Source organism: Megalopta genalis, chromosome 9, assembly GCF_051020955.1.
Source record: "Megalopta genalis isolate 19385.01 chromosome 9, iyMegGena1_principal, whole genome shotgun sequence".
NCBI classification, from domain to species: Eukaryota; Metazoa; Arthropoda; class Insecta; order Hymenoptera; family Halictidae; genus Megalopta; species Megalopta genalis.
Genome location: NC_135021.1, coordinates 17,828,976 through 17,852,916, shown reverse-complemented (window position 1 = coordinate 17,852,916; position 23,941 = coordinate 17,828,976). Strand labels below are relative to the sequence as shown.

General features: G+C 37.8%; 4 protein-coding genes across 12 annotated transcripts; 1 reads left to right on the top strand and 3 right to left on the bottom strand.

Annotated features, from left to right (window-relative positions):
- Positions 1 to 132: 132 nt before the first annotated feature.
- Positions 133 to 4,713, bottom strand: LOC117224796 (Vacuolar protein sorting 35). Of its 6 annotated transcripts, none has more exons than XM_076524550.1 (13): positions 4,612 to 4,672; positions 3,985 to 4,538; positions 3,666 to 3,885; positions 3,458 to 3,581; positions 3,176 to 3,371; positions 2,921 to 3,115; positions 2,767 to 2,850; positions 2,454 to 2,690; positions 2,099 to 2,247; positions 1,533 to 2,019; positions 1,034 to 1,453; positions 825 to 968; positions 133 to 752 (listed from the first exon to the last, which is right to left on the bottom strand). In XM_076524550.1, exons 3-13 carry the CDS (start codon positions 3,859 to 3,861, stop codon positions 573 to 575), a joined length of 2,412 nt encoding a protein of 803 aa, XP_076380665.1. In that variant the 5' UTR covers positions 3,862 to 3,885; positions 3,985 to 4,538; positions 4,612 to 4,672; the 3' UTR covers positions 133 to 572. The 6 variants fall into 6 exon arrangements, with proteins under 6 accessions (XP_076380665.1, XP_033333823.1, XP_076380666.1 ...); XM_033477932.2 differs by having other exon boundaries at positions 3,666 to 3,864; XM_076524551.1 differs by having other exon boundaries at positions 4,353 to 4,538.
- A 175-nt stretch (positions 4,714 to 4,888) lies between these two features.
- LOC143258745 (coiled-coil domain-containing protein 97-like) lies at positions 4,889 to 6,488 on the bottom strand. The gene is made up of 3 exons (XM_076524552.1): positions 5,385 to 6,488; positions 5,143 to 5,305; positions 4,889 to 5,065 (listed from the first exon to the last, which is right to left on the bottom strand). Exons 1-3 carry the CDS (start codon positions 6,272 to 6,274, stop codon positions 5,000 to 5,002), a joined length of 1,119 nt encoding a protein of 372 aa, XP_076380667.1. The 5' UTR covers positions 6,275 to 6,488; the 3' UTR covers positions 4,889 to 4,999.
- A 187-nt stretch (positions 6,489 to 6,675) lies between these two features.
- Positions 6,676 to 16,266, top strand: LOC117224794 (ATP-binding cassette sub-family C member 10). Of its 4 annotated transcripts, none has more exons than XR_004491333.2 (19): positions 6,681 to 7,206; positions 7,478 to 7,629; positions 7,723 to 8,481; positions 8,686 to 8,943; positions 9,033 to 9,306; positions 9,433 to 9,656; positions 9,791 to 10,028; positions 10,107 to 10,375; positions 10,459 to 10,689; positions 10,747 to 10,958; positions 11,024 to 11,879; positions 11,946 to 12,172; positions 12,238 to 12,744; positions 12,823 to 13,014; positions 13,146 to 13,389; positions 13,498 to 13,637; positions 13,696 to 13,828; positions 14,450 to 14,689; positions 14,849 to 16,266. XR_004491333.2 is itself a non-coding variant. In XM_033477929.2 (17 exons), the coding sequence occupies exons 2-17, from the start codon at positions 7,486 to 7,488 to the stop codon at positions 13,811 to 13,813; spliced, it is 4,893 nt and encodes a 1,630-aa protein (XP_033333820.2). In that variant the 5' UTR covers positions 6,681 to 7,206; positions 7,478 to 7,485; the 3' UTR covers positions 13,814 to 14,205. The 4 variants fall into 4 exon arrangements, 1 of the variants encoding a protein (XP_033333820.2); XR_004491332.2 differs by having other exon boundaries at positions 13,696 to 13,832; XM_033477929.2 differs by lacking the exons at positions 14,450 to 14,689; positions 14,849 to 16,266 and having other exon boundaries at positions 13,696 to 14,205.
- On the bottom strand, positions 10,150 to 23,724 carry LOC117224797 (EF-hand calcium-binding domain-containing protein 11). The gene is given in 5 exon segments (XM_076524574.1): positions 10,150 to 14,169; positions 14,172 to 14,329; positions 14,393 to 14,528; positions 14,928 to 15,074; positions 23,572 to 23,724. Coding segments are annotated over 5 exon segments (618 nt in total). The 3' UTR covers positions 10,150 to 14,145.
- Positions 23,725 to 23,941: the final 217 nt, after the last annotated feature.

Sequence of the window (23,941 nt, the reverse complement as noted above, 5' to 3'; positions counted from 1 at the left end):
TTCCAATGGATTCCCATGGGTGGGTAATTCTCCCACTCTTACTTTCCTGGAAGAAAGTCGTAAAGCAATCAGGATGCTGGGAAGTCTGCTCCAGACCAGAAGAATCTATACATACACAATAAATAAAATAAATGCTTGTTAAAAAAACATATATATTTGCACATATTTTATTGGCTGACAATACATATGTAAAGTACTTGGTATTACAGACAAGCCATTGTACATCCGTAAAAGAATTTGACTTATAAATTAACTACTAATTAATTGTAAAAAAAACGTAATTGTATTCAGATATATTCATATTTTATTCACTTGATAGTCAGTCTCGTGTATTATAAATTACCAAAATCCTATACATCAAACTTTTATTAAAACAAATATACATATGTTTTATGATTTAACAAATTATATTCAATACATTATTCAGAATTTCATTGTTGCAGAAAAATGGATGCTATTTAAATGGTAATAATTTATACCTAATAAGCGTTTAAGTTTAGAATTTTTAATTATTCCGTGAAATAATAGGATAATTTTTTTTATGTACAAAATTGTCATTTGTAATTCTTCTATTAAAAGAAGAGTCCTTGATAAGAAAGACCATCAGCTTCTGGAGATTCCATCCTGTTTCTTAAATGTTCTAATGTGTTGGCCAAATGTTTTTGGATTTGTTCTGTTTCTTCACTGACTTCTAAGTTTGGGAGTTCTTCTCTGATTTTTGCAATTACTTGATTTAAAATTTGGACGGTTACCTATAAATAGTGACCATTTAATACGTTATACCTATAAATTGTTATATCTATTAGAAATGGAACAACTCTTACGATTGTGTTTCCTTTTTCGTAGAAGTAAATATAATGATTCAGTAATTCAACATAAAGCTGCACTTGAACCGATGTATCCATACATTGACTCGCTATTCTAATACCTTTTTTTAAGCAATCTAGCACTTTATTTCCATCTTGCATCTGGAAATAATTGTAAATAAATTATGTCTATTATTATTGGGATTGAAAAAATTATTAATACTTACTTCTTTCCCTCCTGTTGCCAATGATTTTCCAGACCAAAATATATGAGAACATGTGGCAACACCTCTGCATTGATCTGGTTTCCTTAATAACTTACTCGCATATAAAGCGCATTGATTGCGTACTGGTTCTGCATTTTCTTCACTGAAACAACTCATCTGCTCGAAAGTTGCAATGATCAATGTAATTGCTGCCAGTTGAGCTTTAGAATCACTTATTTCATCTTCGTATATAGAAAATGCTTGACTCATGAATTCATAAGCAACCATTTCGAAATTATCAAAACGAATTTCTCCTATCGCTATTGCACCTTGAAGAAACAGCCTTAATGGCAATTCAGCTAATTCTGCTTTCATTAATGCAGTAATAGTTGTATGACAAAACTGAAATATTTTTTGACATTTCTTTTGCCACATTTCATCCTAGAAAGGTGAATAAAAGATTGAAAGATTAGAATGAAAGATTGAAAACAAATATTGTATACATTAATAATATACAAACTTGATCCTTCAATGCTTTATAAGTGAAAGCTAATTGATAAGCCTGGAAAACAATTGGTGGTAAAGTATACTTTATTCTCTTATTTCCACCAACACTGAAATGTTTCCTAGCAGCACTCAATATCATGTACTGTTGATCGGCTGTCTCAGACTTAAAATGATGTATTAATCTACCAAGTAGACCTTGTTCTTCTGCAAAATCTTCTGGATCTTCCTCTATATTAGGCTGATCCGGTTGATCTTGTACCAGTGGGGATACCATAGAAAGCACTGCATCTACTTGTTCTTGAGTCGGTATCAATGTCTCATTTTCCAAAATATTTGTTATTATATAAATACCTAACAATTTTCTACCCTCATAGTCGAAATACTCTAATAATGGTGCGAAATGTTCAAGTTTCAAAACTGTTAGTATATTCTTATAGTTATCTATTGGAATCTTCATTAATCTTACTAGTTCCCTTGAGACTGCACTGTTATACTCGAGTCTAAAAGTAATTCAGGTTTATGAAAAGTTTCATGAATAATAAGCGTAAAAAATTGATCATATTACATTCTTGTACATACTTATCTACATTTTGTTTCTGGAATATTTGAACAGTTGTTAACAACACCTTATCCACATAATCTACTCTGTCAGGATAACACTTGTGTGCCAAATTGATGAGAGCTACTTGTAGAGAAACCACATCTTCTGGAGGCATATCTTGTCTAGTCTAGAAGTAGTTAATTTTATTAACAAGAAGTAACAAGAGAGTTAATAATGATTGGAAAACGGATTATTCAGACTTAAACTAGATAAGTAAGGATAATTTATATCTTGATAATTTTAATCACATTTATATCAACCATGTGTAGTATCAGATCATCATGTATTGCACAATAGAAACATTTAATAGTTCCAATGTTTTTTAGTACCAACCTGTATGATAGTTGCAATTTGATCGCTAAAAACATCAAAGAGCTTTACATCTTGTGGTATACCTGGTGCTTGATTAGGACTTCCTGGTCCTCCCACGCCATCTGATCTTTGACTAAATACTGCAAGACGGTCTATCAAAGAAATTATTATATTTTTTACATTTACACCATTTTGCAGTTCAGCACAGGACTTTAAAAATGCATTTAACGTTTGTAAGTGAAACTCGTCAGGAAAAACCTAAACAACAATGCAAACAAATTATTTATGGCAATATAATTATATAATAATCTTGTATGTTTTCCAACTTAGTTACTTGTATTATGCATTCCATAAGATATTCTTGAGCAATTGCATCCCTGCAACTCACTACTTGCTCCAATATTCCTGGTAAAACAAGCTAAAAATTGTATTATTATTATTCAGTCATTTTAAGATCTTCAAAGAATAATAACAAGTTAAAAAACTACCTTTTTATATTTATCTAGAGTTACTGATTCCAACTGGCTGAGCCGTACAAGATTAGTTCCAACTAAAATTCGAAGTTCCTCCCTTTCTCTCTCTCTTCTCTCTCTATCTCTACTATGACCTTGGTGTTGCATGCGCACCCATAATTTATTCATTTCTGCGAAGTTCATTAAGACAAAATCTATACTGTCACGAACCTAAAGGAAAACAATAAATATAATTTATACATTTAACATTTTGTTCTTTTTGATACATACACTTCCATCCTCATCATCTCCTTCAGCAACATCTGGTAAAATATTACGAGTACATTGTAACAGGTAATTCCTTAAAAAAAGTCCCCTTAAAGGATGTTGAACACCCCTACACATTTCTACCAAATCTCTTAATAAATCTCTTTTTAAACCTGGTGTTGTTTTGATATATACTAATCCAACTGTGATAAGCAAATACCTAGAATATTGAGTACAGTATCAGTAAAGATGTGTCACAAATGATTTATTTCTTTTTTATTATCATAATTTATACATCAGACTTACAGCCTAGGCACAATGTTGCCAACATATTGTACCAATTCATACAAATTTGTGACTTTTCTTCCTTTTTGAAATTCATCTAACAAGTAAAGTTCTAAATGTCTTAACTCATCTGTAATAGTCATATCTATGATCAAACGTAAAGAAAATTAATGTATTCATCAAAAAATTTTTAAGAGTACTTATGACATCAAAAAATTATAAAGGATACATAGTTCGTAATAACTCTTTGGACTCAAAAGCGAAGTCCTAAGTTCCCCCAACATTGTAGATGCATGTTTTAATGCATCCATCAACTTGGATTTGTCCAAGCAATGTTTCATCTGAAAGGCTTGTACTTTAACCACTCCGATTGCATCCTCAAGTAATTTCTCTTGCTCTTCCACTCCAGTTATGGCAGGTGTCATTGGCTGCGAGAAAAACAAAGATACCTACCAGGAATTCCAGGTAGTACCATGCTAGGTAAGCTATATAACGCAAGCATGCACTATTTACAATCAGGGAAGGGATTAAGTTCAATACATACTTACATATCAAGTTTAAGTCTACTTAAAAAAGTATTGTCCTTTTTTTCTCTTAAATGACTTGCTACATATTTAAAACTATTGAATCTATTTGAACCTACTTGTAGCATACTTTATCCCATCTTTATGGTTTATATTTACATAGTAGAAAAGGCTGGGAAGAACATTTTGTAGCTATATGTTTACCTATTAATGATCATTTACAAAAAAAATTCCATAAACATCAATATAAGCGACACATCTCACGTCACTATACATTTACGATAAACACAGCGCTAGAAATATGGTGTTACACTTTAAAGCAAAAAGTTCTAATTATGTTTGACATAAACTTTTACTGAAATAGAGGTTATAGTTTTAACTGAAATTCATACCTTTAAAGAAATGCAATTAGAGTTGCTTTTTCAATAGTTTTCTTGGTAGAGGATGAAAAGAATATCTCAGTCGGACTTTAAACATTCACCGCTCTTTAATGTATGTATACAAATTTTTACGACATTTAACCTTCATGACATTTAGGTAACTTTCGTAACAACAGTTTCACATATTTTTAATAAAATCTAGTTGGCAATTAATAAACTAACTCAGCAAGCAAAGATTTTACATGCTTCTTTAAATAAAATTTATACTTACCATTTTTTTTTCTAAAAATTTATCACCTGTTTCCCGCAGTTGAAACACCCACCTATGAAAGTGATACACACACCAACACTGACAATCTATACAAATATATCTAAACACACATATAGAAAGAAAACAGATATGTGCATTGTATTGCTGTCACACATAGGAGATAAACTACCTATTCGTATGTACATTTTTATCTTATTTAATAAAGTATCGTTTTTACACAATTTATAAATATTTTTTGCAGAATAAGCTCTTAAATTACAATAAAGGTATTAATTCATACATTCTTAGGAGATTTTTATTTCATAATATGTTTTATTTATAATAAACAAAATTTGAGGGTTTTTATTTACAAACATAAAATTTGTATTATTGTACATATACAATAAAATTACGTTTTAGAGTAATCGTCATATATGAGATCATCCAAAGAGTGTGTACTCGTAGTAACCGGCTCCTATTGAATAAATAAGTTGTTTTATGAATCAGAACTTTTAACATGGACTGATCATAAACTGTAAAATATCAATTAACCTTCAATGATTTCATATATACATCCAATTCATCCTCAGACTCAACTCCATTTGTATTTTCTATTGGACCTACAGTTTCGGGAGATTCTGAATCAAAATACTTCTCTTCTTCATCTTGTGTTCTTAGATCTATATTATCATATGCCTCATTTTCATCCACAGCACTGAAATAAGAGAACATATAGTTAGAATGTTCTTAGAAATGAACACAGCAAAAAGCTGAGGAAAAGATTTTACAAATACCTGTAATCAAAATCGGAATCTTTTCCTTCCAAAAAGCTCAGATACATATTACTCACAAATTCTTGCTTTAGTATTTGTTTCTCTGTTTTTGATATACTACACAAGCTTGTATTTGATGACTTTGCTTCTGTCTGATGTTTTATCGAATCTTCTATGGTAGGTATTGTACCCCATCCTAAAGTTTTTAATTCATTATTACTGGATTGCTTTGGAACCGGAGTTTCATCTTCTTCTTCATCTGATTCAGTTTCTTCTATTGCATTTTGTTCTTCTTCCTCTTGTAATTTTTGTTTCTTTTTTAATGCATCTCTTTCAATATTCTCCATTAAAAGATTTACGAAAGTAATATTCTTGGTATCAATATTGTCCCTCATTTTTTTTTGCTTTTCAGTCATATATCGACCAACCAAATGTTCATATAACAGTGGATTTCGTTTCATCATCTCAGATTCGCTAAAGTATTCTCCCTGGTTTATTAAACTTTTCAAAGCTTGATACCTTCTGTTTCTTACATCTGTATGTCTTGTTGAATTATTGAAATATCTTTGTAATCTTTTAATATGATAAGCAACCTCATAGTCTTCGTCTTTACTTCTTTCGAAGTACTTTAAATGTTCTTTTTTCATGTAATGTCCAAATTTACACAAAAATAAACAATAACTTTTTTTCAATAAATTACGTGCAATAGTCAACTTTTCTTCAAAATTTAAATCTGGATCATCCTTTTGTTGGCTCTTAAAAATAGCTTTACTGTTAGCTACATGATTTAATAGCTCTTTTTCTAAATCTGTACTTTTATTTTCTTCATTCTGGAAATTCTCTTCTAACTTTTTATTATCTTTTTCATACAATGGTATCTCTGGAACGTAATCTTGCGTCGCCTTAGTCATTTCTAACCAAAATAATAAAATAATTTACATACATATAAAGTTGCAATATAGTCAATAGTTGTTATTGATGTTCTAATTATCTTTTCTTATCGTATATCGATAGTTTAGTTTATATTAAAAAGACCACTTTACTTGATCATTATTGTTTTCTTTACGTGACATGTATCATACCGATTACTACATACTATCAGATGCGTCATCTACAGTGACTGTCACTTGTCACTAGAAAACTAGAAACCTAACGCTTTGCATTGATTGGCTAACAATTTATTTTTGAACAGTGCCAGTGCCGCACTCGCAGTCAAAGCAAAGTTACTACATACGATGATGACGTCAACGTATGACGTCATGCAGCTTATCTCACACTTTCGTCTTGCGGTCTCACTCTTTTCGTACATCTGAAGTACGCGGAACGAAATTCAATTTGTAAAAGAGCTTCGAATAATGAAACTTGTTGCCTCGTACGATTCTTGTCCTCATTGTTCAGCGTACGTTCATTGAATATCATTCGCAAATTCATCGAATGATATAATCGAGGATCCTACAAGGCGAAAGATTTTATTATTTGAAGCTCTTTTACAAATATAATTTTATCGCCGCGTGTCTCAGATGTAGCGCCAGTCGAACGGATGCGTGGAAAAAGTGACACCACGAATACAGTAGAATGAACCAGTTAGGTTTCTTATTTGTATGGGCACTCATACATAAAGACCGATTAGTTCGTTCTCTTTCTTTCTTTCTCTTACGTTGGGATTTGGGATACGCGCGCTGCGCAGCAGCTTGCCATTAGGGAGGAAAACAAATGTAAACGTTGAGTTGAGGTTGCCACTATGTGTCACTATAGATTGCTGTAGATGTATTGCGCGAAATGTGTACCAAATTACATATATTGAATTATGTACACACAGTAGGATATACACATAATATAACCGGTGAGTTAAGGTTCTGCAATAGTTTTTGGAACTATATAATGTACATAAAATGTTTTAGATAGAATTATTTACGTTTATTTAAATTGTTATCTAAATCAGAATGATAATCAAAATGATAAAGTTTTTAGTGTAATTATTATTATTTCTATTATCAAAGTAAATGTACAAAACATTCTACATTCTTAAAGTATAAAATGAACTACATTTTAAAAATCCTTTTCCATTTATAAAAGTGTTGCTCAGTCCTATTTCCAGCTTGTATCTTTTGTAGTTTAAGATATGGACAATAATTGGTTATCTGATGATATGGAAGAGTCATGGAAATGGAATTGGACAGAATTATGTGGTTATAATGGAGGCATTAAGCCACTGAATCCAGAAACACATGATATCGATGTATGCTTCCAACAATTATTCCTTCAGGTGATTTAACATTAGCAATTCAATATACAATGCAAACATATCACTGATTTTGGTAATTTTATATTTATTCAATATTTTTCTTATAACTTTCAGATCCCAGTTTTAGTCTGTATTGCAATGGTATCTGCGTATCATTGTGGAAAAAGACATTCATATCCTAATGGTCATCATGGTACTAATGCTATCATTAACTTGAGAATTTTGATTGTATTGTGCCTTATGGTTCTTCCTATAATTAGAGCATACATTATTCTTACTAATACAACTCTTTCTCCATCAAACCATGTTTCATCTGATAATAATTTAATGCAGCAAGAATCAGCCATGATATCAAATAATAGTTCAGATTCAGTTTTAAATGCACCAAGTATAATAGATCACATAAAAGATGAACTAAATTACACTATTGATTATACAAAATCGATACTTTTTCCAAAGAGTAATATCCAAAAGGCAATAGAACCTACTGTCACCTTTATTACGCAAGATTACAATCCAGTGTTAGATGCAGTTAATGATAGTGCAACATCTGCCAAACCTATTGATTATCTAGTGGCAGGTACTGAAGGATTAGCATGGGTTGTTCATCTTTGTTTTGTATTAAGTTTGAGAAGTGGCAGAAATTTTAATCTACGTGGGCCTGTATCTATTCGAGCATTGGTATTTCTGCTAATTGTTGTCTCTATACTACTATTAAGGAGTCATGTCAAATATAATTCACGAAATGATGTTTTACCAAATTTGTCATTGGGATTTAGTATTAGTGTAGTCACTCTACTAATACTCTATGCAATAACACTGATACCAGATCATAATAGTTTACAAGATGCAAGATCATCCCGATTTAACGAAGTAAGTCATCATACAAGTTGTTTGTTTACAATAGACTGGTCCATAGTATTATCAGTGAATAGTGTTCTACATGCTTATCAGTTAAGAGATTTCAAATATATGTTGTAGAATACGTGTGTTGTTACCAAATTGGCTATGATATCTAAAATTATGAGCTATTAAGTAAATACAGATATTATAGATCAGTGAAAAATATGTTTATAGATAGGAGAACAGACTGCACTGTTGAATACTCCTAATTCTTCTTACGTAAGATTCCCAGAGGAACAGGATTCAACTTATCTTGGAACTGCTATGGAGAATGTAACAATAACTTCTAAAATTTTATTTCACTGGGTAAACCCCTTAATGGAAAAGGGTGTCCGTGGCTTGCTGAACCATTCAGATGATTTATTTGATTTACCAGAATATATCAGCACTAATGTGATCAGTCAGAAACTTGATTATCATTTGCAAAATATGGTAAATTTAATATTTCTCTATTTGCAATGTCTTATTTACATTCGTAATTGTTTTGCACTAACATAAATGTTTTTAACGATATATTATAGCCCTGCAATGTAAGTAACAGAATGGAAAATGACGAATTAATGATGGAGACAGATGTACAAACTGTTACAAAGAAAATAACTTTGTTACATTTATTACATAAGTGTTTTGGATGGGAATTTTATTCGGTTGGAATATTAAAATTTATCAGTGACTGTAGTTTATTTGTGGGTCCAATATTATTAAACAAATTAATTGGTTTTATTGAAGACAAAAATGAATCTGTCTCATATGGATATCTATATGCAACATTAATATTTGTTAGTGCTTTAATAGGTAGGCATTAATTTATGTTCAATATCCTTTATAGATAATGCTTATAAGAAAGTTTTAAGCACATTGTAATAAAATTTACAGTCCATTATATGAGTGGCAAATATTACACTAATATTATTATTTTAGGAGCTTTTTGCAATGCTCATTTTACATTTTGGATGTCTATTGTTGGCTTAAAAATCCGATCAACGATCATTACTTTGGTGTATAGGAAGACTTTACAATCGCCTAGTATCCAGTTAAAGCAACAATTTAATTTTGGTGAAATAATCAATTTTATGAGTACGGATACTGATAGATTAGTTAACAGTTGTCCAAGTTTCCATGCATTTTGGAGCATTCCATTACAGGTAATTTCTTAGTATAATTTTATATGTTTTATTTTTATTTCTACAAATGTAGAACTTCTTAGCATTGATATTTGGTAATTAGTATCTTAGTTTCTGTAGTTGTCAGTAAAAATATTTTTGTTCACATTTTCCAGTTGGTTGTGGCATTATATCTTCTGCATGAGCAAATAGGGATTTCGTTCTTAGCTGGGGTTACTTTTGCAATAGTGCTTATACCAATAAACAAAGTAATAACAAATAAAGTTGGAAAGCTTAGTACGAAGCTAATGGAATACAAGGATCAAAGGGTCAAATATATAGGGGAAGCAATACGTGGAATAACTGCGATTAAATTGAATGTATGGGAAGATCATTTCTTGTGGAATATTAGTAGTTAGTATATTTCAGTATATTTCACTATTCTTAGTTGTTTATCCTCACATATGACTTTTTATTATATTTTTCGCTTAGAATTACGAGAAAAGGAAATCAAATATTTAAGTGAGAGAAAATATTTAGATGCGCTATGTGTTTATTTTTGGGCCACAACACCTGTATTGATTTCTATATTAACATTCACAACGTATGTTCTCCTTGGAAATAAACTTGATGCAAAAACAGTTTTTACTAGTATGGCACTGATGAACATGCTCATAGGTCCATTAAATGCATTTCCCTGGGTGTTGAATGGTCTTACAGAAGCTTGGGTGTCACTTAAAAGAATACAGAGAATGTTAGATGTAAGTAAAAATTGTGATCTGTTGATGAAATTGAAATCAAAGAATAATTTACACTTGAGTTATTTCAATTTTATTAAATTCAGTTACCAGATGCTGATCTGTCATCATACTATTCGGAATGTCCACCTGGAGTAGATTTAATGCTTCAGGATGTAACATTCGGAGTAACTACCAAGCAAAATATGGAAGAAAGTGATTCAAATTTGCCTAGAAATGTTGCAACGCCATCTTCTTCTTCTGATTCTAGGAAAACAGTAACATTTGAAGATAATAATACTTTCAATCTACATGAGATTAATATTACAATTCCGAAGGTAATAAAATACATTTCATTACTTGCAGTTTATGTGCTAAACTGGGTTTTGTTCTAGGGGCATTTAATCGGGATAATGGGGAAAGTGGGCAGTGGTAAGTCACTACTCTTAGATGGTATTTTAAGTGAAATTACCAAAGTTCGTGGTACGATAGCAGTAAGTGATGTCGCACAGGGTTTTGCATTTGTCAAACAAAATCCTTGGCTGCAACATGGTACTATTCGAGATAACATTCTTTTTGGAAAGTCTTATGATTATAATAAATATAAGTAAGTAGTAAAATATACAAATGTATACATGTATACTGTAATACTTAGAAGATGTCTTTTGATAGGGCCATTTTAAAAGCATGTGCTCTTACCACTGACTTAAATTCCCTACCTAAGAAGGACTTAACAGTTATCGGTGATGCCGGAAATACTTTGAGCGGTGGACAAAAGACACGAATTTCCTTGGCACGTGCAATTTATGCAAACAAAGACATCTATTTGTTGGATGATGTTTTAGCGACTTTAGATCCGAAAGTTGCTAACTACATATTCGAACATGTTATTATAGGTTTACTGAAGAACAAAACAAGATTACTGTGTACTCATCAGACTCAATATTTAATTCATGCAGATGTAGTAGTCGATATGGCTAAAGGCAGGATAGTTAATCAAGGTAAACCTAGCGAGGTTTTGCCAGACATAGATGACTATTTATTATCTTCAGACTCTTATGAGCCAGATTTAGACGTTACCTCTGTTAATGATTTACCAAGAGAGACGAATCAGTTGGATAGAAATGGTAAAGAATGTTTGCCCGATGAAGAATTTACAGAGAAGGGAACTGTACGGTTTGGAGTATATTCATGCTATATTAAGGCTATGAGTGGCTACTTGGCAATTTTGATATTTATCTCCATATTTTTGATGCAAAGTTCTAAAAATGTAACAGACTTGTGGCTGTCTTATTGGGTGACTCATATTAATACATCAGCGAGTAATACTACAGAGACGCCAAATCTTTTACAATTTGAATATTTCTTTGACGATCATGATATGAGCACAAAGTACTATTTAATAGTTTATGCTATATTAGCTGTATTGAATTCGCTATTTACCTTGATGAGAGCATTTATGTTTGCGTATGGAGGGATTCGAGCAGCCATTGCAATACACAAACAGCTTTTAAAAATTGTTGTTCGGGTATGGAATTATAGCAAAAGCTAACCGGTATTTCATATTATATGCTAATATGGAATATACTTTCAGGCTAAAGCTGTATTTTTCGATATTCAACCACTTGGTAGGATTATCAACCGATTTTCATCTGATACATACACAATTGACGATAGCCTACCTTTTATTATTAATATCTTACTCGCACAATTATTTGGTTTATTGGCAACAATAGTTGTTGCCACTTATGGCTTACCATGGATACTGTTCATGATAATTCCACTCGTCCCAGTATATCATTGGATTCAAAATCATTATAGGTATATTGATTTTTCTTATTTGTACTTTGAACTTAAAAGAATATCGTTCGATTAATAATTTTTAGATTAACATCAAGAGAATTGAAGCGTTTATCAAGTGCAGCTCTTTCACCTTTGTATGCCCACTTCAATGAAACTTTAAGCGGACTCTCCACTATAAGAGCTTTGCGCACTGTGCCACGTTTCAGCCAAGAAAACGAACTGTTACTGGAAGTCAGTCAAAAAACGAATTTTGCGTCGATTGCAGCCAGCCAATGGCTTGGGTTAAGACTACAACTTATGGCAGTGGTTCTCTTAGCTGGAGTGAGCAATATTGCGGTTCTACAGCATCAGTATGACATTGCAGACCCTGGTTTGATAGGTCTTGTTATTACTTACATTTTGTCCATAACTGGGTTGTTAACTGGCGTGGTCAATGCATTTACTGAGACGGAGAGGGAGATGATCGCAGTGGAACGCGTGAAACAATATTTGGAGAAAATCTCCACAGAAACTATCAATGGCGATAGTCCACCGTATGCTTGGCCAAGTCAGGGCGTAGTTGAATTTAGAGAAGTTGTATTGAAATATAGGTAATATAGGTCATTAATTCAAGTCGGTTATTCAGATAAGTGATGTACATGCATGTAAACTGTAGGTATATCTTGCAGAGAGCATTTGACGCCATCGTTGAACGGTATATCGTTCGTTACTCGACCAGCAGAGAAAATAGGAGTTGTCGGCCGGACGGGTGCTGGAAAAAGTTCATTATTTGCTTCCTTATTTAGATTAACGGAAATCACGTCCGGAACTATATTGATAGATAATATTAATATACAGACATTGCAATTAAATGCATTAAGGTATTCTTTTATATTAACTAGGCAATGATTTAGAGTGATAATCAAATCACATGTAACAGAGGACAATAGTAACCAGTTCTCCGCGTTTATAGTTTATAAACTCGAATATAATGCATCTGCAATTGTTTCAGATCACGTTTGGCTATTATACCTCAGGATCCATTTATTTTCTCGGGTACAATAAGAGAGAATCTAGATCCTTTAAATCAGTATCCAGATCTGCACATATACAAGGCATTAGAGAAATGTAAAATTCACTCGCTAGTGTACCGTTTAGGAGGTCTCGGCGCTACTTTGGAAGAATGCGGCAGCAATTTAAGCGCAGGGCAGAGGCAATTGTTTTGTTTGGTCAGAGCAGTTTTGCATAATGCCAAGGTATTGTTATTAATTTTTTTTTTCACAGATGTATCACCTTGACATATAAATGTTCTCATTTCTGTTAATTACTTTGTATAATATCGACTTCTCTATCACCTTCTGCAGATTGTCTGTATCGACGAAGCTACGGCGAACGTTGACCAAGAAACGGACAAGTTTCTTCAAGGGACAATAAAGTCTTTCTTCCAGAGTGCCACGGTGATTACTGTGGCGCATAGGATAAGAACAATTATGCACTGTGATAGGTACGGTAGTTGTACAAACAACTGTCGCAATGGTCCTTATTTGAAATGCTCGTTTCAGGGTACTCGTGATGGCAGAAGGGGAGGTATTAGAGTTTGACGAACCAAATCTGTTGATTCAAAACATCGACTCCCATTTTTATCGTTTAGCCAGTCAAGAGTTTTCCAATGAAGAATGAACGTTTCCCCGTAGCGTAGGTTTGCATAAGCATATTTATTTTTGTCTTCGCGGCGAACTTTGCCATGTATTCAGAGAATGTGCTAGAATACTAAGATTATCGTCTGCAAGAATACAATGCGATTTAAACGTCATAGTCGAATGGATTGTATTATAATCTATAACGTACAATTATTTTTGTACAATTTTTCAAGGACTGTAATTAAATAATTTATAAAGAAGCGATTAGTGCTACGATTGTGCAATCATTCTTTTTTTGTTTGTGATAAGACTAATTGTTTCGTTATCTTTCTTCTTTTGTTTTTTCTTTATACTCGTATTGTATTGCAAAAATTAAACTACCTCGCTGTAAGTTTTTATATCGCTGGCAATACATTTGAAAACTCATCGAGATCGAGGTATCCTTTTTTACGACGATCCAATTCCTTGAATACCATTTCCCAAACTGATGGTAAAACGTTTAGATCGACAGACGAGCTCGCCAAGTAGAAATCATCCATTACTAAATATCCTTTATCTAGAAAAACAATTTTCACCTAATTATGTATCTCTGTTAATTTCCCGGCCGAATGAGTCGTACAATTTTTATCCAGCAGAGCGAATAACATTTCCGAATTGACACGTGTATGATTTGCAGAACTCTTCTCAAGCACCCGGCGCTCGAACTCGTTGTAGAAAATTCTATCCCTGATTCGAAAAATACGTCCAACTTCTATCTAAAACCAAGGAAGTAGGAAAAGTACATCAACGATGAGCCCATTGGATAAATACGAGGTGTGTCCGGAAAGTATCCAACAATTTTACGAGTTCCTCCGACAAATAGCATGGAACAGACCCCTCCTGACATTTAATCATCGTTTGATGCTTCGTGTGTTCTGTAAGTTTAAATTATTAAGCGTCGCGTTTCGCAACGAGCAATATTTTCGAAAACAATATGAAATGCGTTGGGGCAGCCGTTGACTATTCCGGAAGCTTACATCGAGGAGCGCTTCTTGAAGTGGGAGAGTCGTGTTAAGAAAATTGTCTGTTTTCGTAGGTGGTACTCTCCTTCCCAGTGAACGGTTGGATACTTTGCGGAGGCATTTCGTATGAATACTGTGGTTCGAAGATTTCACTTTGTCCGGGCAATATCCGAAAGCAGCGGTCATGGCGATTTTGTATTGCCGTTTAGTCAGCGATCCGGCGGACTCCGCATCAGCATAATCGAAAGCCTGCGGGGTTCGCGAACCGTACAGTCGTTGCTCTCGCGACCCGTTCTTTTCCTACGTCGTGTCTTACCTTCCTAGCGCGTTCCTTGTAGACGCTCGACGTCATATCTTCCTTCAGGGCGTGAATTCAGCTGGAACGAAACTTCCTTGAGCGACTACCATATTAAGCGATTCGATGAAAGCGAGGTGTTGCTCGTCGCGAGTCGCGCGTGCATCGGGCTTTCAGCGGGGGAACTCGACCGACACGCATTATATCGTAATTAAAGCGGGAACCCCCTTTCAAACAGCCTGGTATTTTGTAATATTCATCGCGGAGCCAATTAACGCCGCCGCGGGACACGCACACGCGTGCCTTTTCGCGGCTGTGTGCGTGTGCACGCGATGACATAACGTCTGCTGTATCCGGCATTCAACCGTGGCATTTCTCGCCGGCTCTCTGTCATCGTTCTCCGCCGCTGAAAACTAATGAGCTGAAACCCCGGCTGCTGATTTTGCGTTCCGTTTTTTTAATTACCCGCCATTTAAACCGCCCTCACCACCCCCGCCGTTCAAGCCTTCCCTTTTTCTTTTCCTTCCCGCGCGCCGGAGGAGAAGCGATATTATTTCTCGCGCGCGTATCCTTCCGGCGATAGAACCGCGACCGACGACGTTTCATATCGCTAATGATGTTCGTCTTGCGCGATCCATTATCCCGACAATTCGACGAGACCTTCGAGAGCGCGTGCTCTGTCTGTCCGGAATCGGTTCGAGACCGGATATTCGCACCTGTGCGGCCGTCCAGACCAGTTTCGTATCGATCCCCTTGGCTTCGGAATCCCATTGGTTTAGTACCGCCTAGCTAGCGACGAAGAACCGTGCATACGCGTCCTAGGGAAACTAGACATCGGATTTGCGATTTTTACAGAAATTGTCCGTGGCGCCACGATGAATTTTCTTTTATGTGATACATATAATGTTGAAATATTATCTGCAATAGACAAGTTACAGTGTATAACCATGTTTGACATGTTAATTGCGACGGGGGTCACTGTTTGAATCGACGATGGTAATAATACAAAATTTTAGATATTGACATTTCTTTGAAATTATATATATTTCTATCAATTTGGGCGCGCCGGTCACCGGTGACCCCCGTGGCATTCAACGTGTTAAATTGTCGTCCGCTCAACAGCACAGCGTCGGACCAACGTTGTCCAGTTGTCACCGCGTCGATGCTCCTTGCTATTAAATTGCCCATAAAATGTAACACATGATGTCAGAGTTTGTTATTGAAAAATTTACTTACTCAACCGACTGCGACAGGGATGAAAATAATTTTCCTCGATTTCATCAATATATTTCTCGCGCGTCTTTAGTAAATTATAGAATTCGATAAATCGCAAGCAAACTGGTTGCCTCGCTACCATTGTACGAACAGCGTGCAATTGTTTGAACATGTAATTCTTTTCTTTAAACGTCCGCCTCCCTGGGGGGTTGAAGAGGAGCATCGAAGCTGCGCTTTTATCGATAAGTGTGTGCACGTGCGCCTCTTTCTGTTATTTACACCGGTTGGTTTCCTCGCCACCGTGACGGTTCTTTCGAGACATCTTCCTCTGTCACGGTTCCATGAATAAATTAAGTAATTTTCGTAATGCCCCTTCTCGTCGCGATTCTCGGGACGACGCGGGGGCAGACCAGATGGGAATCTAGCGACGGCACGGCGCGGCTCCCGCTTTCTTTTTTTCTTTGTGGAAGCGGCGAGAAGCCGCCTTTGAAACATGTGCGCTTCCGGCGTAAAGCACGAGGCAATCTCGGTCGAATAGCATGACTTACTGGCGGACCTTATGTCATCGGCCGATACTCTACGATAGCCCGTGTAACCGGCCGCTAAGAAAGCGTTCGAGTCCTACCGCGAAGAATAAGTTTGCCCCGGTAGTTTGCGACAGCGGACGTCTGGGTCCCTGATGCGTACCGCACAATGGTAGAAAAATGAGCCAATGACCGTTTGCGTCGTAATGGCCGGTGCGTTGGACGTGTCCTAACTCCCTCCGGTACGAAACGGGACGCGACATTATTGCCCGGCATTCCTGTTTTATTAGGTTGCCGTGTATGAAAAATACACGCGTCGTTACTCAGCTAAGGCTGGGATTTTTTCTTCTTCAAATATCAGCATTCCCGATTGCTTCTTGTTCAGATTTTATAGAGGCATCGAAGAGAGGCCACGAATGTGTTAATCTTCAACGTTACGGAAACCAAAGATTTTTTTAAACCAGTGAGAGTGGACTTGTAGAACGGAGAAACACATTCGTTTCATATAAATGATATTCGTTCTTATCGAATTGGTAGTTGGAAATTAAATTTAACCTTGCAGTATTAGAGTCTATTTAAATAGTGTAATAATTCTAATAAGTTTGAAACCTCATTTTTATTTGATAAAATTACAAGCAAGGAACGATATATATTAACACTTTGCACGTCGAACACCAATATCGTGATTCTTTCTTAATCTTATTTTTATAACAATGTAAACACCTTCGCGCGTGCAGGATTCGCCTGAAAATATTCTAAACCTCTTGAGATTTGAGAATATGTTTTTGTTTTCACTAAAATTACAATTTAAATAGCCAATGGTCGCTACTGTTTACGCATGACGAGAATACTCGACATGACGCAAAATACTGTCACTTCTCCATGACGAGTATACTCGTCGAACACAGCCAACTGGTTAATAATTTCCTATAGAAGAGTTTTCATGATTTCAACAATTTTAAGTGAAAATAAAAACAACGCGAATCTCGTCATTCTAGCCACGATAGGTTTACTGTTGGCCATGCTATTATTAGCCCAGCGTTTTTCGGTGGCGATAAACTGTTCGGGGACGCGGGGGCGTAATAAACGTCGCCAGGATCGAACCTAAATAGTGTAAAGAGGAGGCAGGCCGAGCTGTACGACGATCGGTCGATAAAACTATCTGAAAATACGGCTCGAGCGTAATCGTGCGCCGCCAACGAGCGGAATTCCTCGAGCGTCGGGGTCGCGGCTCGCGCAGAAATATTTTCTTAAAAAAAGCGGTATTAAACGCGCGCCGTGGAATATTTCAAACTTCATCTTGGATGTAGCTCGTCTCGTGACATAGGCGGTACGCAGCAGCCCTTCGCTCTTGCGCGTCTCGGTGGGCACTCGAGGCTTGAAGCACAGTCACTACCGTAGGGGGCTTGCCGGCTACCCCAAAAGTGCACCTATCAAGGGTTGGTTCAACGAGCATACAGCTCTAGAGACCCTTGCTATCGCGGAGGCTGCGCGCCGCTCTTTCAAAACTAGCTCCGGTTTATTATTGAACTCGGACGCGATTTTATTGGGATCCGGCTCTGCGAATTAAATCGACTGCCACCGGAAAATATACAGCTCCGGGCATTAACGCGAGATTTATTCGCCGCGACTTCGCCGTCGTCTTTCGTTCGAACGCGCCGCTAAAGCGTTCCGCGTCTACGCGTCTCATCGAGTTCAATTAAAAAATATTGAAATTAGAGAAGCACGCGGCGAAGCTTGTACATTCAAGATGTAAATTCATGTCAGACTCTCTCTCGCAGCGATTCTGCTCTGTCCCTGCGTTGCCACGCACCCCACACCGCGCGCGCGCGCGCGCTCTCTCTCTTTTTCTCTCTCTCTCTCTCTTTCTTTCTCTCTGTCTGTGTCGGTGAAGGGTGTCTAGGCCTTCGTTCACCCTTGAAGTTACGCAGAAAATATGCCAATGTTGTTTGAAAGAGGGGTTCCGGGGTGGATAAAGGAGACAGGCGGCAGCGCATGATTGCCAGCGCGAACACCACGGTGAAAAAAAACGTTAACTAGCGATCGCGCACGCCTCTGGAGAGATACGTGATCGCGATAGCACGCGGGCGGAATTGTTCCGGCGTCGGGCGACAAGGACCGTCAACCGAGCGGGCTGATTACACGCCCGCGGACCATATATTTGCATTAGGCCACGGAGTCGCCATAACTCATTACCGTCCACAATTCTCTTTCGTCAGCCGGACGAACGTGTCGGCTGCATAAATCACAATTTGCCCTAGTGCGCGCAGGTGGACAAGACCGGCCGTCTCGGTCGGTGTGTGCGTGTCCTGAAAACAGGGGGTCGGCGCGGAATCGCGATGATAGACCGAGTCGTATTTAATTGACTCTGACGTCGCCGCGCGGCCGATCACGGCTAATCGCGGGGCCAAGATAACGATCGACGTTTTTATCCTCGAGACGTCCTCTCCGGAGCGTCGTCGAAGCCGACGCGGTCCGCGGATCGCGCGGCCGCCTGCGAAACTGGATCTCGTTTCGCGAGATCGAGCGATCGACGGGCAGCGTCGCGGCCGACGAGTGGTTCGTCCAGTTTTAGCCGGGCCTCGATCACACCCCCGCGTTCCGTTTTCGCGATCGTATTTTCGAACGCGGACGGAGGAGAGGGCGAGCGGCGCGCGGTCGCCGAGGAGACGAGACGTCGACACACACCGCGTGTTGACGAACAACGGCGGCCGTGTTTGTGGAACAATGTCCCCGCGGTATCACTAGAAATAAAACAGAAACGGGATAGACGTGTCACCAGACGAGTGTAACGCCTCTCATATTTCCATTAAGTAAGGCAAGACACAGCCGGATAGCGGATATAACGCGAACGAGCTACAGCTTTTACCGTGATTAGTGCACGATGCAATGGGAAGGCTCGTATGGTGTGCGAACGGCTGCATGGCGAACATTTCTTCCACATTACACGCATATAGTATAAATGCGTTTGCGATATTACACGACTACACGGCCAGGGTTGTTCCGAACTCTAGCTCGTTCGCATTCGGGATACATCCCCCCGAGGGAGAGACCTTTACGCGCCCCGCTCAAATGTCTTCTCCTTCTTCGGACCTCTTGCTCTCCGTTTCTTCTTTCGTTCGTTTTCGCCGTCGTCGTCGTCGTCGTCGTCGAAAAAAAGAAAGAAAGAAAGGGCACGGAAAAAAGGAGAACACGCGTCGGATAAATGAAATCCTTCGACGTTGAGTCCATTAAGTTGAGGTTCGGTTGCGAATGCTGTTAATAACGTCCGTGCGTTTCAATGGGTCTGTTGCGGGGGTGGCGAACGTGCCCAAGACCGTGTCCCCCGCGTCCTCGAACCCGTTTTTCACGCGTAAAACCCTTATCGCCTGTCGCGTAAGCACTATTATGCCCTCCGGGGGCAAATAAAAAAAAAAGGAAAAGGAAAAAAGGAAAAAAGAAATCCGGGAAAAGAAAAATGAAACGCAACTTCTGAATTTCCGTCGAGGATCGTCGACGCGAGGTTTCGGTGAAACATTCTATGCGGGCGCGGCTCGCTGTCGCGAGACGGCCCGGCCGCATTATACGGTCTGTCGCGACGAGAAATAGCGGAGATACGAGAAGGTGGTGGGTCTTCTACATTTACTTTCTGTTCCGTAGAATCATTACTACGTCCCGGGCTAAGCGAAGCGTACCGGCGCCTGTTGACGGCAACCGTTGACGCGTTAAAGGGGCGAGGAGATAAGTTTTTTTTTTTCACGAATTATGAAGGCGCTCATTCATTATGCGTCTCGTAATTGACGAGTTGTACGCTGGAGGATGCCTGGCTGTATCAACAACGCTCTCTTTTCCGTCGGGATACTATCCGCCTGCAGCAATATTCTTCTTCTTCTTCTTCTTCTTCTTCTTTTTTCTTCTCTCCTCTTTTTCGAGTTTATCGTTGCGAATCGCAGTTATCCGTTCGAGCGGAACGGGCGAAAAATTTCCGACCAGTTAGCGTTCCGGTGTCGGAGTCGCCGGGAATCGGATCCGACTTCGTAACTGATTTGCGGACACCGCGGATCTCACGTTCCTTTAATCTTTTTACTGTTCGAACGTTTCTTCTATCCATTTCTCTCTTAAATGCACAAAATCCGCTGTTTATATTGGTTGGTAACAGCGATTTGATCTAAACGATGATTTGAATCCTGTATGCAAGAAGGAATTCACAGTTGTCAAGCTGGATTATCGAAGAAGAATCAATTTCTTGGTTTATTGTCACCTTGACATATTCGATATTTCGATAAAAACGCGACAGAATTGCTGTCTCAGCCTTTAGTATCATAGTCAGGCTAGATCCATTGTGGTGGGAATATCTTCTCGACGATTGTAACACTCGATAAGCGCACTCATGTTTACGTACAGATCGATTCAAGCAACCTTTAACCAGTCAGCTGTGTTCGACGAGTATACTCGTCATGGAGAAGTGGCAGTATTTTGTGTCGTGACGAGTATACTCGTGGTGCGTAAAAAATAGTGACCACTGGCTATTTAAATTGTAATTTTAGTGAAAACAATAACATACGCTCAAATTTCAAGATGTTTAGAATATTTGTTGTGAAAATAAGATTAGAAAAGAATCACGATATTGGTGCTCGACGTGCAAAGCGCCATTATGTATCGTTCCTTGCTTTGTTGAATACACTTTACAGCAGCAATTTGAATTTTTAACTTTTATAAGTATTTGATTTTTCCTGCGTTTTTCGTTTATTATGTACGTAATATTATATATTATATTATATATATAATATATAATAATAATAATATATATAACATATAATTATATAATATATTATAATAATATATTAATATTATATATAATTTATATATATTTATGTAAATATTAGTAATAGAATTGTTAATTTGATAAAATAAAATCGTCTTTTCGATCCAATATTTTAACAGCGACACTTTCTCTGTGTTTGACGAATATACTCGTCGTCGCTTGATCGTCGCGACGCATATAGATACGCGCTCTGAAAAGGAGACGCCACAGTTAACTGGTTAAAAACCGTGATTCGTCGAGCTCGCGAAAAATCTACAAGTATTTAGCGTTCGGATATAGAACGGGAATCAGATTTAATTTCGAAATTGATTAGCGTAGAATTTCCGCGTAGCCGTGTGCATTGTTCGTTCGGCATTATAATAATTTAGCCTGCCGCTATTGAGCGGGACTCCCGATTGGTCTGACCCGGGCAGCACAATTGGCTTCCACCTGATGCGAAATAGATGCAAGTCCGAGTGGATGGAGTCCGTTCGTACCGCGCCAAATGCGGCGCGGTTGGTAATTGGATTTCTCTCTCTCCAAAGGATGGTTACATATATGGCCGGTTATAAAAAGAACATAAACGTATTGCCCGCGATAGAGAAAGGAACTTTACGCGGTTTCTCGTGGGCCGGATGCAAAGAAGTTTCGGAAACGCCCGGGTACGCGAGTGGATTTGGGAAAGTTAGTTAGCGGAATGATAAGTACTTCGAAATTCAATTGGCTTCCTGATTAAAGTGTCCATCTCGTGGTGGCAAATGAAATGCGGAAAGGAAACAAGTTTCTGTATATAAATTCGAATGGAATGAACTTTGTGCGTTCGCTTTAATGCATTAGGGTGTCTCATAAGTTCTTTCCTTTTTCCTGATGCCAAACGATTACGCGATATTTGTTGTTTAAGGTTGATTTATTGTGTTATATATGAACTATTCTGCTCCATTACCTTCTTCCATCATCTTTCAGGAAGCCTCGTTATGCCGTTTTTCCGAGATCGTTGAGGCTTGTTTGCAAAATATTGATCAAGGTGCGTTTTTATTTCGCTTACGAATTTAAACCGTTTCTCACGGAGAGAATTTTTTCACGAGAAGAACAAGTAATAATCGGATGGTGCAATGTCTGGGGAGTACGGAGGATGAGGTAGAACGTCCCAATCAAAGTGCGATAATTTTTGTCTTACGACCAACGCAACATGCGGTTCTGCGTCGTCGAGATGAAAATTTGACGGTGTGGAACTTCGAATCGATTCACATATCCCATCTCGATTAAATGCTTATGTACCGTTGTCCTGGGTATGTTAGTGGCATCCGCTATCTCGCGCACACTATATCGCGGATTTTCAGCGAGCATATCTTTGATAAGGTCCGCATCCGTCGTTGTTGTACGGCCGCTGCGGTCTTCGTCTTTCAAATCATAATTGCCAGCTCTAAATCTCTCAAACCAATCGCGGACTGTTCTAATAATCGTAGAACCATCGCCGTAAACGGTACAAATCTCGTTCGCAGTGTTCTTTACCCTATCACTTTTTTTAAAGCAATGAAGCATAACATGCCGCAAATGCTTCTTTTAGCTATCCATATCGAACGGCGTAGAAAAGATGTTATAAGGAACTTTGTCACCAACGAAACGCACTCTAAAAGAGCTTCGGGACGACTGAAACCGATATTCTAAATAGCCAAGAGACGAGCCTGCCTGTTTATATGTATAAACACAACCAGTTTCAGTTATTTACAGCGCGGCACGGAAAGAACTTATGGGACACCCTAATATTTCTCGACGTTTGAAAATTCTAGTTATTGTATCGGATAACAGTTTGGTCGCGTCGTAATACGTAACAAGCGTCATTGTTTAACGCAACGATTCGGTTTGAACATCGAATTGAAATTAAAGAGGGGAACAATACCTGTTATATAAACTATTGTACGTAGTTATTGCTTTCCCACGAACATCAATATTTTGCTAAGTATTGTATGTCGCAGTCACAATGAAATCAAGCCACGATTTAACAGGATTATAATGATTTGGCACAGGTGGATGTACGAGACCGATCATTATCGGTCCCATTGAAATATTCTGGGCGCCTCCATCGTTTGGAGTCTCGCGAAGATTTGCCAGGTCACCTTGGTACGCCCGCATCATCGAAGGGACCTCGGTTGATGCTTCAGGGGGCTAGGGTCTGACCCGACCTGTCAGCAGCAGTTAAAGGGTTTCCAAATTTTTTAGAACTGCCTAGAATAACTTTCACGATTCTCGGAAGCCACTTATGTGGCTTTCAAACTGTTAGGCGGTCGTTCGAGCGTTTGGAAATTCGCTATTGGTAGCTAGTTATCGAACCCAGTCATTAGGATCTTGT

What these genes read in the sequence shown, in the direction of transcription:
- LOC117224796 (XM_033477930.2), bottom strand. An exon ending in ATAAAGCATTGAAGGATCAA is followed by an intron (nt 1,454 to 1,532) that starts GTTTGTATATTA and finishes TCACCTTTCTAG; the next exon opens with GATGAAATGTGGCAAAAGAA. An exon ending in ACGAAAAAGGAAACACAATC is followed by an intron (nt 753 to 824) that starts GTAAGAGTTGTT and finishes CACTATTTATAG; the next exon opens with GTAACCGTCCAAATTTTAAA.
- LOC117224794 (XM_033477929.2), top strand. Translation starts at nt 7,486, where the DNA reads ATGGACAATAATTGGTTATCTGATGATATGGAAGAGTCATGGAAATGG. An exon ending in ATTTGTTAGTGCTTTAATAG is followed by an intron (nt 9,307 to 9,432) that starts GTAGGCATTAAT and finishes TTATTATTTTAG; the next exon opens with GAGCTTTTTGCAATGCTCAT. An exon ending in ACAATTATGCACTGTGATAG is followed by an intron (nt 13,638 to 13,695) that starts GTACGGTAGTTG and finishes TGCTCGTTTCAG; the next exon opens with GGTACTCGTGATGGCAGAAG.
- LOC143258745 (XM_076524552.1), bottom strand. Translation starts at nt 6,274, where the DNA reads ATGACTAAGGCGACGCAAGATTACGTTCCAGAGATACCATTGTATGAA. An exon ending in GATTCCGATTTTGATTACAG is followed by an intron (nt 5,306 to 5,384) that starts GTATTTGTAAAA and finishes CTCTTATTTCAG; the next exon opens with TGCTGTGGATGAAAATGAGG. An exon ending in TATATATGAAATCATTGAAG is followed by an intron (nt 5,066 to 5,142) that starts GTTAATTGATAT and finishes TTTATTCAATAG; the next exon opens with GAGCCGGTTACTACGAGTAC.